This window comes from Clarias gariepinus, chromosome 9, assembly GCF_024256425.1.
Source record: "Clarias gariepinus isolate MV-2021 ecotype Netherlands chromosome 9, CGAR_prim_01v2, whole genome shotgun sequence".
Lineage (NCBI taxonomy): Eukaryota > Metazoa > Chordata > Actinopteri > Siluriformes > Clariidae > Clarias > Clarias gariepinus.
Window position 1 is genome coordinate 25,390,013 of NC_071108.1, and position 18,208 is coordinate 25,408,220.

The 18,208-nt window shown below is 37.8% G+C and overlaps 1 protein-coding gene across 1 annotated transcript; it reads right to left on the minus strand.

Annotated features, from left to right (window-relative positions):
- Positions 1-55: 55 nt before the first annotated feature.
- LOC128530164 (interleukin-17 receptor B) lies at positions 56-16,605 on the minus strand. Its single transcript, XM_053503913.1, has 13 exons — positions 16,483-16,605; positions 16,358-16,382; positions 14,494-14,628; positions 14,040-14,155; positions 13,378-13,513; positions 13,178-13,273; positions 9,418-9,551; positions 9,243-9,311; positions 9,058-9,124; positions 5,250-5,276; positions 5,088-5,162; positions 1,806-2,099; positions 56-1,028 (listed from the first exon to the last, which is right to left on the minus strand). Exons 1-13 carry the CDS (start codon positions 16,561-16,563, stop codon positions 673-675), a joined length of 1,611 nt encoding a protein of 536 aa, XP_053359888.1. The 5' UTR covers positions 16,564-16,605; the 3' UTR covers positions 56-672.
- Positions 16,606-18,208: the final 1,603 nt, after the last annotated feature.

An 18,208-nucleotide genomic window follows, 5' to 3' on the forward strand; every position in this document is an offset into this window, starting at 1 on the left:
CACTACCCTTTTGTTACAACCCTTTTGTAGTAAAGAAATCACACCAGAGTCTTGACAAGTGCTGAAAGTTTATTTTCTTTATGTTGTTGTGTATATTCACAACGACCGTAATGCCTCATAACACCATAACTCAAACTAAAAAAGATTTTAATTAAAGAGCAAGAAATGAGCTTCTTTGACATTCAGCACTAATTTAAATAAATCAAACAAACCCACATTTAAGTCATTTTCAAACAAAGAACACATCAAAGCATACTAGCTTGATGAATGACAGTGGCATGTAACAAATGCAGTCGATTTTACATCTCAGATCACAACATTAAAGATAGATGGCTTATTTCATGCAAAGCAAACACTTCGTACCAAGACTGCGGGAGAACACAATGATTTTGAAAGAATTAAGGTTCATCCAATGATTTGAAGCATTGTGGTTGACTGCATGACCTCACAAAGTGACTCACATCAACTGTGGTATGAGTGACATATTAAATTAATCATAAAATAATAAATTAACCCTGTGTGTTGATTGAAATGTATTAATGGAGCAAGTATTCTTACTTGTGCATTTATGAATTTATCCATGAAATATTATGAAACAATGAATTTAGAAATGTATTATGTAACTTGTGTATGTAAATTACTATGGACATCCACTTAATGGATTGAAACCAACTATTTCATTAGATTTCTTCTGTCCAAATTCTGCACAGCATCTCTGACCTTCTTGGCTGGTTCTTTACAGCGACATGATTTAAACCTGCAACCTGAGATATTTTTTTGAGTGGAGAACAGTTGATGGAGTTTCTCGAGCTCTCTGGGCAAAATAAGGGCCTTGCAACCTCTGAGCTCTACTGGCGTTGTGCTTCTATGCCCATCAATGTCCAGGTGCACCACCAAGAACTTTTGGAGCTGCTGAGGATCATGGGCACAACTGGCAACCAGGTTTAGTGCCAATGAGAAAAGTTCACAGGCAGAAGCTGGGACTGTGTAATCAGCAATGACACATTCTTTGTTTGATATCAAGCAGGCTGTGGGGGAAAAAAGTTGCTTTGTTAGTTTAAGAAGGTTTAAGCTCATTTTGGTTGTCTCAAACGGGGAGGATGGAGGGATAAAATAGACAATGTTTACAAAATAGTCATATAAAAGTTTGGGTGACCAGAAATCCATCTAAATAAATAACTCATTCACTCATCTTCTATACCGCTTTATCCTGTATTCAGGTTCGCGGGGACCTGGAGCCTATCCCAGGAGACTTAGGGCACGAGGCAGGGTACACCCTGGACAGGGTGCCAATCCATCGCAGGGCACACACACATACCCACACACACACACACTCACACACTACAGCAAACTCCATGCACACAGAGACAGGCTGGGAATTAAACCTGGACCCTGGAGATGCCAGGCGACAGTGCTAACCACTACACCACCATGCGTAGTGGGATTGGTGAGTAGCCCAGAGTAGGTTGTATTTTTTTTTTCCCCCTTAGTGAATTTAACCTACATTTAAATGTTCATCTTGCCTATATTTCTTCCATGGGAATACCTTCACTTTTCTGTATAAAGCAATACAACATTTTGTTTTCCTGTTAGAAATGGTTTTGAGTGGAAACTTTTTTTAAACATTATTTAATAACCCTTTAAGGGGAACCATTTTTCTTAAGAATGCTGTATAATGTGGATTTAAATACAAATATAGCAAGAGATTCTGCAGTCATTACCCTGCAGAAGTGTCAAAGCGTTAGCACACAACATTGCGCATAGGGGACATTTTTAAAAAGGAGATTTACTTATTGGCAGGTTACCTGTGTCATTGCTGGACTCATTCTTCTGTGGTGGTAAGATGATGAGAACTTTATCAGCACAAATCACTTGCGAATTAAGCCAACGTAGTGTGCCTTGTCCCGCCAAACTGCCTCTCTGCCACATGTCAATAATTACTTTTAGCTCTCTGTGACATTGCAAAAATTCAGCTATGGCCATCACAGCACTCTGGAACACACTGTCCACTGCAGGATACACCACCAGCACTCCTACTGATCCTGCAGAGTCTAGGCCACTCTTGGAATAGTCAAACCTCTTGCGCATCCAAAATTGCCCTGGAAGTGAAATGTTTATTCATGCTTTGATAAAAATGAACCATAAATAAAGTCATGATGATGAAATTGCTCACAAGACTGAATTGTCAGAAATACACGATTGTTGGTGAAATTATTTCCAAGGGGCATTCAAGTCAACCTAGAACCTTTTTTCATTGTGCTGAATAACAGAATAAGTATAAAAAAGTAAAAAACTTGTTTTTCATTTCTCCATATAACTCCTGCTATACTAATGCACTTATCCCAGTGTTTCACTATTGCCTGCCTGGTTGCCATTAAGGTTAAAAGTTTTCTCATGACGCCAGAGCCATGATCAGACTGCCTGCTTCACATCTGAAATCCTGGCCTCCCAGGAACTAATTTACTGGCCCAAATATGTTGAATTTGTTTGGAGTGAGGTCAGGACTGCACAGGGGATGTGGCAGTAGCTCCTGGCTGAGTTCCTGTAATTCGCAAGGGTTGTTCCTAATTGATTGTGTGTACAGTTCTCACAGACTGATGCGTCTCTTCCTTAAGGTAGCAACAAGTTATCCATCCATTTTCAAAGATCAGGCGTTCTTTTCACTGAATGCTTACGGGAATGACTGAAGTGACCTCAGAGTCACCTCAGTCAGGATTATCATTCACCGCCGTATGGATTTTTTTTAATCTATAATTTTACTACAGCTTAAAGTCTCATTACTGTACTATGCTTAAGGGCTTCTGTAACTGTCAATTAGTTTTCTGCCTTTATTCACAAGAAATTTCCTCATAAGTCCAGTTTTGACTTGAATGCCTCTCGTACAAAAACAAATAAGAAAACAAGCAGTCAAAGGTGTGAAAGACACAGGCATTGCCATAAAACCTGTAAGAGAGAAGAAACACAGTTAAATGAATTTGAATTGTGTACAATTAGGATCATAGTGCATCTTGGGAAAATTTGAATATCATGAATTTTTTTCTTTCATTATTTCATTTCAAAAGTGAAACTCAGTATCTTAAAATATATAATATATTATGTCCATTTATGCAATTAGTTCTTGGATGTTCTGCCTGTGGCACTGTTGAGGTGTTGTGGAAGACCAGGGGCCTCATGTATCAACGCTGCGTACACACAAAAACTTTGCTTACGCCAGTTTTCATGCTCACGGTCGGATTTATTAACAGTGAAATTAACGTGAGAATGTGCGTTCTTCCACACCAACTTCATGTCTGGCGTACGTGTATTTCTTGTGTGTGTGTGTTTTATTTCAGTTGGCGACTCCTAGAGGCAATTATGTTAAATTGCACACTACAAAGTATCGCACCAACACATGAAAAACATTGCTATTAATATATAATTAATAAAATGGGTTAATAAACACAATATTTTTCTACCAATTATTTGATTTAGAACATATAAAAGCATTTGCAAATGTATACAACCCTTAGTCTATGGCAATGGCAGTGTTGGCCTTACTAGAGGACATTGTTAAAGGCCGAATCGTAAGGGAACGCGTTTTTAGTGATCACAGTGATTTTCTGGCCCACAATGAGCTCTGGCTTATTGGCAGTTTTAGATTTCCAAGAACTATCCTTTTGGAGCTCTGTGCTGAGTTGGGTCCAAATTTGGCAAGAGAGACAGCGGGGAGCCACGCATTACCCGTTCCCTTACAGGTGCTTACAACGCTTGGTTTCCTGGCAACTGGTTCTTTCCAAAGGGAACTGGTAGACCGCTCGGGGTTAAGCCAGTCGTCTTTGAGCCGTGCAATGCCAGCTGTATGGGACGGGATCATCTGCATGTCTAGCAGGTAGCCTATATAAGATTTCCATACCATGCAGTTGACCAGCCAAACATTAAAGCGCAATTTGCAGCGGGATCGCCGGTTTTCCTAATGTAATCGGAGCGATCGACTACACGCACATTGCTATAAAGGCGCCATCTGAAGACGAATTTGCATACGTGAATTGGAAACATTTCCAATTAATAAATGTGCAAATAATATGTGATGCTCAAATGCGCCTAACAAATATTGTGGCAAGGTGGCCTGGGCCAACCCATCAATTCCAGGTTCAGAACAACCTGGGATAACCCATGATTCATTTATCCTCACAAACAGCATGGTTGGGATGAGGCTCCAGGGTGGCAGGGTGCGCGATGGGTGGCTTCTTGGTGAGTGATGTATTTAAAGATATTATTCCAGCTAAGTTTTTTTTTATTTTGTTATTAATTCCGGAGGACAAACTTGCAAATAACAGTTTTTCTCCGGTTTACCTCCGATAGGAGCACCTCCAATTCACATTCTGTGAAGTTTCTCTTCTTGCTTGTTTTTGCCATTGCTTTTTCGTTTGGTTTTGCCAAAGTGGAGTCATTAACATATTTATACAGAGGAGGAGGCAGGGAGGGGTTTTGCGCTCGTGCACGTGCGCTCAATTTCACGTTAATTCGGATGTACAAAGAGAATATGCGTGGGATTCCGCGTACGCAGTGTTTCATACAGCACATTTACAGCTTTGTCCGTACGCAATGTTTTAGTATGAATTCAACGCAAGTCTTTGTACATGAGGCCCCAGGTGGCTTTAATAGCAGCCTTTAGCTCATCTGTATTGTCAATTCAGGTGTTTCTTATCTTCCTCCTCACAATACCCCTCATTGTGTGCCGGTGCTCTCAAATGTGTGCTTTTACTGTATCTCCAAAATAAAAAAAAGGTGTATAAAAATTAAAAGAATGTGGCACAAGTGTAAATATGTGCCTAGAGGCAGCCATCCACCAAAAGTCAGAATCCAGGAGTTAAACAAATCCATAGATACACATCATGACCTGAAATTTGTCTGCTCTTGTGAGACAGTGGAGACTGTGACATGTTTGAGCTCACTGTAATCAGAATATCTCTAAATTGTCTGCAGAGCAATGGAAAAATACCAGCAGACAACGAAAGGTAAAGAGCAGTATGTAAATATTAAACATTTAAAACCACCTCGGCTAAAGTACAAAGAAAATAATTATAATTATAATAAAAAGTACTTACAGATAATCAACAAAATGATAACTGCTGCACACCCAATGCAGATCAGGATGACACAAGTTTGATTTTCCTTTGGTTCTGGAAAAAAATGCTACACTTTTAAAGCTTATGATTGTATCACAGTTTAAAGATGCACATCAGTTAATACATGCTTAGATGTCTTACCTTCTGTTGGTGCAGCTGTTGATGGCTCTAGAAATAATAAAACAATATGTTATACCAAACAGGATATCTGTCTCTTAAATCTCTTTTCAAAAAGAAGCCTTTATTTGTCATATGATCATAGCAGCACAGGAAGCCGGGGCCACAGCACAAGATTAGCGATGATAAATTGTTAGTATTTCAAATAGCATGGAAGGAGAGCATCCTGAACTATAGAAAAGCTCTTAGTGTAGCTAGATCAACATATCTCTCCACCCTTAAAGAAAATAACAAAATAATCCTAGATTTTTATTTAGTGCTGTAGCCAAATTGACCAAGAAATAAGACCACTGCAGAAATCTCCACAACAACATCATGCAATAGTGAGGACTTCATGAACTTTTTTAATAATAAAATTGTAAATATTAGGCATAAAATTGAGGTTTTGAAACCGAACAATGTAATTGATGCAGATGTTAATCTAGCCACGTCAGATCAGAACCTAGAATACTTTACTCCCCTTGAAGAGAATGAACTAATTTCACTCATCTCTTCTTCAAATTCATCAACCTGTATATTAGATCCTGTACCGACACATTTTCTTAAACAGATAGTACCAGCAACAACAGAACCCCTGTTGAAAATAATTAATTCTTCACTCAGCATTGGTTATGTTCCAAAATCTTTTAAGTTAGCAGTTATCAAACCAATAATTAAGAAACCTGACCTCGACCCCTGTCAGCTGTCCAATTACAGGCCAATATCAAACCTCCCCATTATCTATAAGATTCTGGAAAATATAGTAGTGGAGCAGCTATGCTTATATCTACATAGAAATGGCATACATGAACTGTATCAGTCAGGATTTAGGCCTCATCACAGCACAGAGACAGCACTCGTTAAAGTAGTAAATGACATCCTATTGGCCTCTGATCAAGTTTGTGTAACTATGCTTGTATTACTCAACCTCAGTGCAGCTTTTGACACCATTGATCACGCTATTCTTCTTCACAGATTAGAAAATGTAGTAGGAATTAAGGGTACAGCCCTCTCCTGGCTCAGATCCTATCTGACCCATCGTTATCAGTATGTAGACTTAAATGGTGATTATTCTGCATGTTCTCTAGTGGAGTTTGGCGTTCCGCAGGGTTCAGTTTTAGGTCCACTGCTTTTTTCCCTTTACATGCTTCCTCTAGGCAACATAATCCGTAAGCATGGTATTAGTTTTCATTGTTATGCTGACGACACACAGTTATATGTCTCAGCAAAACCTGATGAGAAAAAACAGCTTACTAAAGTTAAGCAATGTGTGCAGGACATAAGAAATTGAATGCTAATTAACTTCCTTCTGCTTAATCCGGATAAGTCAGAAGTTCTAGTCATAGGACCGCATACAGCTAGGAGTAAAATTTAAGATCACACCGTAACTTTAGATGCCCTTTCTGTTCCATTAAGTGCAACAGCAAAAGACCTTGGTGTGATTATTGATTCCAGCCTTTCATTTGAAGCTCATGTAGATAATATTACCAGGATAGCATTTTTTTACCTCAGAAATATTGCCAAGATAAGAAATTTATTGTCGCTAAATGATGCAGAAAAACTAGTTCATGCTTTTATCACCTCTAGGTTGGACATCTCAGGAAGCCCTCATGTTTGTGTTTCCTTCTGGCTCTCCCTTTTAGTTATGCTGTCATAGTCAGTCCTGCCGGAGTCTCTGCTTGCACTCTACAGTTAATATACATTCACATTATTCATTGTCATCTCTCCTCTTCTTCTCTTTCTCCCCTCTTTCCCTTTCCTCTCTCCCCCTGTCTCCCCCATTCACTTTTTCTCTCTCTCTGTCGAGCTACACATGTCGTTCCTGAGCTGCCAGTGATCCGGACTCCCTCTGCCCTCTGGACTTGTCTGACCCATCCTGGTGCCCACTTCTGGTTAAAATATCGTCACATGGATGCCCTGTGTGTCTCTTTGGGATGTGTCTGGTGTCTGGGGATGATTCTCTCTACCTTGAAGATGGTTCTGGCCTTGACTGGTGTTAGCAACTGTTTCTCTGGGGACTTGACAGTTCGATAGTTCAGGACTGGAACTTCCTACAAGTCTACCTGGGTCTTCAATAACTACCTGGACTCCATATTAACATTTATTAAAGCTATTATAGCTAAACTGCCTGCCACCTAACACACTGTATAAATGCAGATCATTTACTGCTTTCTGTTTCACCCAAATGAGGATGGGTTCCCTGTTGAGTCTGGTTCCTCTCAAGGTTTCTTCCTATTACCATCTCAGGTAGTTTTTCCTTGCCACTGTCGCCCTTGGCTTGCTCACCAGGGACAAACTGACCATTTTGATTCATACAAATTCACATTTCATACAAACTTAAATAATTCTTTTGATTGTGTAAAGCTGCTTTGCGGCAATGAAAATTGCTAAAAGCGCTATACAAATAAAATTGAATTGAATTGAATAAGGCACATCTGGGTGGTTATGGGTCCTGGTCAAGGGCCCTAGAGTGGTGATGCTGGACCTTGCTGGAAATGCTGGCTTTATTATTTATTTAAAGCAACTCAGAATATTTACAACTTGGCTACTCTGGACAGTTAGGTCCATAAGCACCTGCGCAGTGACACAATCCTGTTAATTTTGTATCTTTTTACTTATATTAATTTAAATGCTGCAAAAACTGATAGGGTGGTATTTCACAGTACCCATAGATAATGACAAATATCATTATCTATGTGCATAGCATCTTAAGTTAGGAAACTTAGCATTTGGTCATGTCCATGGCTTACAGATGTAAAGGGCCGTAACTGACTGCAAAGGATTTAAAAGTACAGTGGAACCTTGGATTATGAGCATAATTTGTTCCGGAAGCAGGCTCGTATTCCAAACACTTGTAAACCAAATTGAATTTTCCAATAAGAAATAATGAAAAATCTAATAATTAGTTTCACAACGACTGGCTAAGGGAGAAAATGCATGCATGGATGTTGATTATACTAGTGAGAGATGCACAGTAAGACCCAGCAGGGGAATCGATTACCCATTTCTGCAGCACAAGAGAGAGAAAGAACATTGGCTCAGTTGTGATCATGTGACTCTTGACGTTAAAACAAGAAGCGCATGCTATCATGATACATGATATCTGGTACTCGTAAACCAAGACTTGCTTGTTTTTCAAGTCAAAATTTATTTAAAATCTTTGCTCGTCTTGCGGAACACTCGCAAACCGCGTTACTCACAATCCAAGGTTTCACTGTATTCAAAACTGAACCTCACATTTTTAGTTTGCTTGTACTTTCAGCCTGTGAAAATGAAGGGAAAATTTAATAAATTGCTTACATTTGGTTTGTTTACCTCCATTGAATTTAATCTGAAAATCTTAATCACTTCTTAATTAAATCTATTGTAATACAGGGGCCAAAGTTAAAAAACCTGTGCCATGGTCCAAATAGTTATATAAAAAAAACTTTCTCAACTAATATACTGTTAATTTCATTCATGTCTATTGATTGATATATTGATTTCTGTCTAACATATATACAATATTATTTATTCTGTTCATTTAAACTAAATTTTGAATAATATTTAAATAGATATTTTTCTGTGTTTAAGCCAATTTGGGCATAATAAACAAAAGGTAAAAAAAATATATATATATGGCTTTGAGTTACCAACAGCTACCATACACTAAGAACAAAGTTACAAATCTGTCATTTAAGACTATTAATTTCCATTTAAAGGGGTATCTCATTTCACACCTTATTTATCTAATAAAAACTGTTGTCATTTGAGACAACCGTATTTTATGCCTAATTAAAACTGGTATACTCACCCCGACAGTCTATGTTGTGGCATTCTGATTTGCATATATACCCACAATGGTCATAAACTGGTGTTATCTGTATTGAAGTCAGATTATTTTGTTATTTATGTACATAATAACTAACAGATTAGTCATGTGGCTTCAACTACTGTAAGTCTTAACAAATTATTTGTGGGAGGGAAACCTGGACACACCCATATTTTAAGATTTTCACATGGCCCAGAGAACTTCAAGTTTGCTTTAAGCTCCTCAAATTCTCCATTCTATGAGACAAACAGAAAACAAACAGCATTTAATATAAAAAGCACCACAAACAAAAGATTTGCATAGATCTATCTACTAATGTGAACATACTTAAGCATCACTTACCGCTTTAACCTCAGTATAGTTTAGTATATTCGTTTCTCTTCGCAGTAGGATCTCGTACTTTTTTGTGCCCAAGAGAGGAGAGAATTTTACTTGTATTTCATCCTTTATCCAGACTGTAGTAATATCCCAGTTATCTGACAGTATAAGCAATAATGTGGTTGAACAGTGCACATTATGAATTATTATCTTAAGAAATGAACAAACAAAGGTTTGTCTAAAACTGGTTTAGACTTTTCTGTGTGCATGGAGTTTGCATGTTCTCCCTGTGCTTGGCGGCTTTTCTTCAGGTACTCTGTTTTCCTCCCACAGGCCAAAGACATGCAAATTGGGCTAATTTGCATTCCCAAATTGCCCACAGTGCGTGAATGAGTGTGTGTGTCCAATTAGCATCCTGTCCAGGGTGTACCCTGGCTTGTGCCCTAAGTCTCCTAGGATAGGCTCCAGGTCCACCACCTCCCTGTATACGGGATAAAGAGGTATAGACGATGAAGCGATGATTAAGGGTCAGCTACAGTGTACCTGGAAAGTATTCACAGTGTCACAGCCTTGTTCTTAAATGGATTAAAAAATTTTCTTAGAATTCTACACTCAACCCCGCTTAATGACAACATGAATTCATGAATTCATCTTCATGAAGAGAGAAGATGGAAGAAATCGCAACCTGATGCAGATCTCATCTCTTACCAGACTCTTTTCTCCAAATTCTCATGTGACGTGACTTCTGCCAGAATTACCTTCTTCAGAGAAAAGCTGGAAGCCTCTGCACATGATCCTGGCAAACTCCACAACATCTTCTCCTCACTACTCAACCCACAGACTCCTCCTGCTCCTTCCTCTCTGACTGCTGCTCTGATTTTGCCACATTCCACGATGGGAAGATTGCAGCAATCCGCCAGTCCTTTGCTCCCAACCAAACTCCTACGGCAGAACCTCAGGATCGTCCCTTCCCTACCTTAGCAGAATTCTCCAACCTGTCATCTGATGAGATTCAGCAGATCATCTCGTCATCTAACCCCACCACCTGCTCATTAGACCCAATCCCTTTCACAATGCTTCAGGCCATCTCACGAGACCCCCTTTCCTGCACCACAACCATCATCAACCATTCCATATCATCTGGTCATGTTCCTGCTGCTTTTAAGAAGGCAATGGTTATTCCCATCCTCAAGAAACCCTGCCTGGACCCATCAGAAGTTAACAACTATCGCCTGGTTTCACTTTTCTCTTTTATTTCCAAAATTCTTGAAATAATTGTTTATAACCAAAAGTCCCTTTATCTCTCACAGAACAACCTTAATGATCCCAACTAATCTGGATTCAAAGTGGCGCATTCTACAGAGACTGCCCTTCTGTCAGTCACTGAGAAGCTCCATGCTGCTAGATCTGCTAAACTGTCATCTGTCCTCATCCTCCTGGACCTGTCAGCTGCATTTGACACAGTGAACCACAAGATTCTATTATCTATTCTTACACGCCTTGGAATTTGTGGAACAGCGTGGCAATGGTTTGCTTCTTACCTAGAAGATAAGTCATATGAGGTAACATGTGACTCTTCCTCATGTCAAGACCTTGTGATATCCCTGGACAACAACCCAAATTGCTCCTTTAGCCACCACCCGCAATCTTGGGGTAATCGTGAACAATTATCTGTCATTTTCCCCACACATCGCTAACCTTACTCGCTCTTGTAGATTTCTTCTTTAGAATATCAGAAGAATTCGCCCATTTCTTTCTTTACAGGCTACTCAGGTGCTTGTTCAGTCCCATGTTATTTCAAGACTGGACTACTACAACTCACTCCTGGCAGGCCTGCCTCTGTCCACGATTCGTTCTCTGCAACTGATCCAGAATGCAGCAGCACATCTCGTTTTTAACCTTCCCAAGTTCTCCCACACCACCCCACTTCTCCGCTCCCTGCACTGGCCTTCTGTAGCTGCCCGCATCAAATTCAAAACGCTAATGCTTGCATACAAAGCTGAGAATGGCCCAGCACCCACTTACCTCTCTGCTCTAATCACACTAAGAACTGCACCACGTTCCCTCCGATCCTCCACCACTACTCGCCTCATCACACCATCTCTCAGGGATCGAGGGCGGTATTCATCCAGGCTCTTTTCTGTTCTGTCACCTAAGTGGTGGAATGAACTTCCTCTAGATGTCCGTACAGCAAAAACTTTGACTATCTTTAAACGACGACGCAAGACGAATCTGTTTCTCCAGTACTTGGACTAACCCAATTCCACACACACACACACACACAAAAAAAACTCTTCCCAGTTGTGTTGGACTAATGGCACTTAGTTATTAACCTAGTTAACCCAGTGTAAGTATGTATCCAATGATGTAAACTTTAAAGCACTTTTTGTAAGACGCTCTGGATAAGAGTGTCTGCTAAATGGCTAAATGTAAATGTAAACATGAAAAAAGTTTACTTGAGATTTATGCAAATTTATTAAAAATAAAAAAAATTAAGAAAGCACTAGGACATAAGTATTCACAGCAATTGCAAAATTGAGCTCAGGCGCATCCTGTTTCTCCTGATCATTCTAGAGATGTTTCTGCAGCTTAATTGGAGTCCACTTGTGGTAAATTCAGTTGATTGGACATGATTTGGAAAGGCACACACCTGTCTATATAAAGGTCCCACAGTTGACAGTTCATGTCAGAGCACAAACCAAGCATTGGGAGGTGACCAAGAACCCAATGGTCACTCTGTCAGAGCTCCAGAGGTCCTTTGTGGAGAGAGGAGAACCTTCCAAAAGGACAACCATCTCTGCAGCAATCCACCAATCAGGCCTATATGGTAGTGGCCAGACGGAAGCCACTCCTTAGTAAAAGAAACATGGCAGCCCGCCTGGAGTTTGCCAAAAGGCACCTGAATGACTCACAGACCATATGGGTAAAACACCGGTCTCAATGCTATCATTCTGTTGGCCCTAGGAATTTTTACAGATGACTTTTAACTCTAAACCTGTCTGAACTGCATGAGGAACATTTACGGATAGGCACACACTACGGTATCAAGACGTTGAATGATATGTTTTCATTAGGATGAGCAGGTTTTCAGCACTGCCTACACTGATCAGCCATAACATTATGACCACCTAATATTGAGTAGGTTCCCCTTTTACCACCAAAACAGAGTTCTGACACCTTTCTATTGGAACCAGTATTAACCTTTTCCTCAATTTGAGCTACAGTAGCTCTTCTACTGGATCGGACTACATGGGCCTTCACTTCCCATGTACATTATTGTATGCCTTGAGGTACACCCATGACCCTGTTGACAGTTTACCAGTTTTCCTTCCTTGGATCACTTTTGGTACGTTCTGACCCCTGCCACTTGGGAACATCCCACAAAAGCTGTAGTTTTGGAGTTGGAGTTGATCCAGTTGTAGTTCTGGAGTTGGAGTTGATCCAGAACTACAACTACAACTTTGACAAGAGTCAAATTGTGATGGCTAGTGAACTGGGTCAGAACAACTCCAAAACTACAGATCCTGAGGGATGTTCCTTTTCTGCAATGGTTAGAATATACCAAAAGTAATTCAAGGAAGGAGAACTGGTGGAGGCTGGCCTGTGTAGTCAGATCCAATAGAAACACTAGTGTAGTTCAAATTAAGGAAAAAGGTTAGTACTGGTTGTGATAGAAAGGTGTTAGAACACAGTGCCTCACTGTTATGGTGGCGAAACTGCACAGCAACCTTTATATATTACTAGTAATAATGTTGTAGTTCGTCAAACTTTAGCCTCTGATTACCTTGAGTCGATTGCTTCTTTCCTTTGGTCGGGATAGAAGGTTCCTGCTGCTTCTTTAAACATGCTGAATGATCTCTCATCAATTCATGATCACAACCTGAACAGGCCCAAAGAAACATTATGACATATATGAAGTAAAAAAAATAATAAAGACGATTGAAAAACTGTAGGATTCTTACAAAAAAAAAAAAAAAAACTAACCAGGTGCATGGATCATTTTCCACTTTAAATAATTATTTCGTACATTAGGTGGCGCTGGGGGAAGGTTATAGACAGTTACTTCGTAAAGGTCACTGGGGTCAATATTGACATCTGTGGTTGTGAAATTGAACCAAAGCTGCATGATACAAAGAGAAGATAAAAATGAATAAATCATTTACACTTAGGTGGAACCTAAAGAAATCAAATAATATCTTTGGCAGATGGTGTTAGCCAAAATAATTCAAGAAAACTGAGCCAAAACCTACACAGTGACTCTCTGAATGAGGTGGAATTTGAACTAACACCCACCCAGTCACTAACAAAGTCAATGAAAGTGGTTACAGCTGAGTAACCACTGCTAGTGTGTTTATGAATAAACTTCCAACCACTTTTTATGAATAAATGACTAAATGAATCCTGAAAACAAAAGCTTTGTGAAGACTCATACCACATTATGTGTATTTAGATAAATATACACATAAATAAATGTAAAATGTTATTATATAAATATAAAATGTGGATTTGCTTTATGTCAAATAAAATGACCTGCGACTTCTGCAAGTTATTGTTACTGTCCATTACAATTTTAAAGATTAAGCTGCATAGTTTTATAGTTAAAAAATCCAAAACAGCATTTAACAAAAACACACTGAAGGCCTTACCTGATCTAAATCACCAATGTGGGCCTGGTCTGAAGTAAATGGTGGTTGATATTTACATCTGTATCTCACGTCTGTGTTCACTTCTATCCATGTGCCAGAAATACTGTAAACACTACCTAGAAAAGCAACAATCAAATGTTTCTTTCAACTATTATAGATTTTGCTGACAGGTTTTCGATCAAGAAAGCAACCACACACATGCAAAAGTGAGCATAAAAATGTAAGCCTAAATATATAATTGATAAAACTTTATTAAGAACTATTGTATGTGACCAGCAAGGAAAATGTTTATCATCTTATAGACAAAACAATCTATTATTTCACATGAAATGTCTTGTTTCTCATTCTCATATGAATTTATGAGAATATATACAAAACAATCATCCTGGATGATTAAATACAACAATAAAAATAGACCTTTTTCCTAATAAATATGAAAAATCATTGTACTCACTGTCAACGTTTATAGACCATGCTATGTTGAGAGCAAGAGAAGCTGTTCCATTCAGAGGTGTAAGTAGAACGTTAAGATCATGTAGCGGAGAAGGATTGGATTGGGGTGGTGTAGACCATTCATCAGGTGTTAAATCTTCATTTTAATAAAAAAAAAAAAAAATCGATTTTTACAGCTACCCAGTCCAAGACCCAAAATGTCTTCTGATAAACTTTTATAATGGAGTAGGTTAAACCTATGTGATAGATCAACAAAAAGTTGAAGCACTTAATTGCGTAGGAGATGGAAAATGATAAAAAGTTTTACATTTTTATTTTTTACAAATACAAATCTGAAACATTTTATTCAGCACCTTTATTCTGATGCGCCTAACTAAAATCCAGTCTAACCAATTGCCTCCAGAAGTCACCTGATTACATAGTTAATTAGATAGTAAATTAAACCTGTGTGTAATATAATCTCAGGATAAATACAGCTGTTCTGTGAAACCGTCACAGGTTTGTTAGAGAACATTAGTGAACAAACAGCATCATGAACCCCAAGGTACACACCAAATAGGTCAGGGATAAAGTTATGGAGATGTTTAAAACAGGGTTAGGGTACAAAAATATTTCAGGCTTTAAAACTTTCACAGCTGGTATAGACAAACCCCAAAAGACTTTTTAAGGGGTTTTGAATATGAATGCATGACACTTTTAAAATCTTGAAAAACATCATTATCATTATCATTGTCCTCCCACTTTACAATTATGTGCCACTTTGTGTTAGTCTTTTAAATTAAATCCCAATAAAACACATTTGTGGTTGTAATGTGACAAAATTAAAAAAAAAAGTTCAAGAGACATGAATACTTTCGCAAGGCCCTGTAAAAACTTTTCCCCAAGATCTCAATCACCAGAGTTCTAATGAGTCATGCCTTTTCACAATTTCAGTCACCACTTCAAGCACACATAACACAAACATAAAGCACACAACAGAACAAAATCTTCAAGGGACATGGTCAACTAGTAAGTGACTTTATTGTATAGCAGACTTTGATTTGCTATCTGTTATTTTGTTATTTTGCCTGTTTCTGCTATTTTGTGGATTTTGCACTTTGCTCTGTCACTGGTACTCTGTTTGCTCATCACCTGACCCTCTGCCTGCTTGCCTACACTCATGCGCTGTATTTCAATTGTTTGCCTTGATTAAAGCCCGGTAAAGCTCAGTTTTATCTGTACTTGCATCCTACATTTGGAAAATGTCTGCCACATTTCAATCGAAAAAACTCTTTTATAAAAGTATTTAGTAGCACGTACGCTATGCAGACCAACAGCACTAGACCCTTACTGTGCATCTAAAAGGAGTATGCTATAGCTCATGTGGATTAATAGCAAAATAATTATATTGCCATCCATTTATCATGTAAAATAAGATTTGTTACTATAAGGTGCAGTATTTGGCTTGGAAAAATAAATTCTACAGTTAGAGCATCACTGAAATTTAAATTGGCAAGAGTGTTGTCAGATCTGACCTTAAACAGTAGCTTCTGTTAAAAGAAAAAAAAAAAAAGAGAACGCCATCACATGTGGGACATCCCAAAAATGTTGACACAAAGGTGAAAGTAGACAAATCATCTTAAATGTCATTGTATGTTCTGACATTAAGATTCCTATTTCTTAAAGTTAAGGGGCCGAGCATTTCTTGAGCCACCAAACCTGAGCATTTCTTAATCCTCCCCTAAACAACAATGTATTTAAAAATGTTGTTAATTAAAACTCTGTTACCTGCTCTGTGGTTCAAATCTGACTGCTATGATACTAAATTGAACACTCGTATAATACCTTTAAAAACGAATTTAACTGAAAAAATGCATATCACCTACCATTTGTTTTGGTACATGTCACAACCTGTGTAAAAAAAAAAAATACAAGTCAAGAACAACAATCATTAAAAATAGATACATGTTTATTACTAATGTTAAGTTTTTAACATGCCTACATTACTTACTATATTGACAGCAGTGGTAACAGAAGCTGCCAGATAAAACAGACAGAGACAAAGTGCACTAATGCTTATTGTCAACTCCATTAAAAAAATTAGAGTCTACAAAGAGCCACATGAAAAGATTGCTGACACTACTTGAGAGATCTACCCCAAGCCAGCTAGATAAACTGTGGGTTAACATTTTGCTCCGCCTCTTTTGGCTCAACAAAATATTTTCCACTAACTCTGTACTGTATATATATATATATATATATATATATATATATATATTTACATACATACACACAAATATATAACATCCTGATTCATAAATACTTATCTAATTAAATTCATTTATTTACGTTAGTTCCCAAAAGTATTGAAAAAACAAGACCATTAAAAAAAAAAATTGCTATATTATTTTGCTATACACAAAGTATTTGGGTTAGAATTCAAATGAGAAATGAGATAGATTAATAGATAATAATTTCAGAATTTTTAATTTCCTGATATTTAGATTCAGATATTTTATAACAATGTAGAACATGGTACCTTTATTCTCAGACTATACAATTTGTAGGTGAGAAAGAGTATAGGAAAGGAAAAAGTAAATCTTCATAATCATAAAGTAAAATAAATCTTCTATTGCCAGTCCTTTGATAAAAATATCTGCATTAAGCTGGGGATTCACAGAGAGTATCAAACTGTGCTTGTTGTTGTTTGTTTAGGTGTGTTCTTCTTTCACATCCTCTTTAGTACGTGAAATGCACAGTTGAGTTAACATCTAGTGTTTGACTTTGCCAGAGTGAAGCCTTCTATTTTTCCCCCCTAATGAAGTCATTTATTGTTGTGTTGGCAGTGTGTTTTGGTTTATAACCTTGCTGCATCAAGATTAGATTGAATGCATTTCCCTGTAAACTAGTGCACTGAATATTTCTGGTAGATATAAGGTTTAATTTTGCTGCTACCATCATGACTTTCGTCAGCAATAAAGATTAGTGAGACTGTACCAGAATCACAATTGCAAACCTTCATGAATATTTTCCCAAAACGTTTGTGGCTCATCAGTGTGTTTCTTCTGCTAATTTCCCTTTGTTCTTCTGATTCTTACTGCTGATGAGTAATGTGCATCTTGTGGTATATCTTCTATCTCTGCCCTCTAAGATGATACTTTCACTTCCTGATTCAATCCCTTTAAAAATTTAAAGGCAACATGTGGCTATACACAGTGCTAAAACGGTAGTTCTGATGTTTTTTCCTCTTTTCTCAGCTTCAAAACAGCTTGTTTTTCTTCCATGGTCAGCTATCAGGTGTTCATGTTAGTTTGTCTTTTTTATTTTTAAGTAGATATAGTGTACTGTATCTTTTTTTTTTTTTACAACATAAGTCACATAAGTTTTCACATCATAGTTTTTTTTTAACTAAAGGTGGGTCTTATTTTATAAGAAGTTTAACAAATATAGTTCTTAATATCAGGGAAAGCTAAAACTCTGATTACATCAAACTAAAAACTTTTTAGTGGCAAAAACAAAAGTATTGGCCATGCAGTTCCAAACAAACCTCACGGCTTGTAGCCTAGTGGTTTGATAGAGCAATACTTATTGTTTTAATAATAATAATAATAATAATAATAATACGATTTATTAGTATTAGTATTAGTATTATTTTTAGTATTCCTGTAGTAATAATAGTAAGAATTATAGTAGTAGTAGCATCTTTAATATTAGCCATGCCCGGTAATTGACGCAGA

What these genes read in the sequence shown, in the direction of transcription:
- LOC128530164 (XM_053503913.1), bottom strand. Translation starts at nt 16,563, where the DNA reads ATGGAGTTGACAATAAGCATTAGTGCACTTTGTCTCTGTCTGTTTTAT. An exon ending in GAAAATGATCCATGCACCTG is followed by an intron (nt 13,274 to 13,377) that starts GTTAGTTTTTTT and finishes GGGCCTGTTCAG; the next exon opens with GTTGTGATCATGAATTGATG. An exon ending in TGAGTCCAGCAATGACACAG is followed by an intron (nt 1,029 to 1,805) that starts GTAACCTGCCAA and finishes TTTCCCCCACAG; the next exon opens with CCTGCTTGATATCAAACAAA.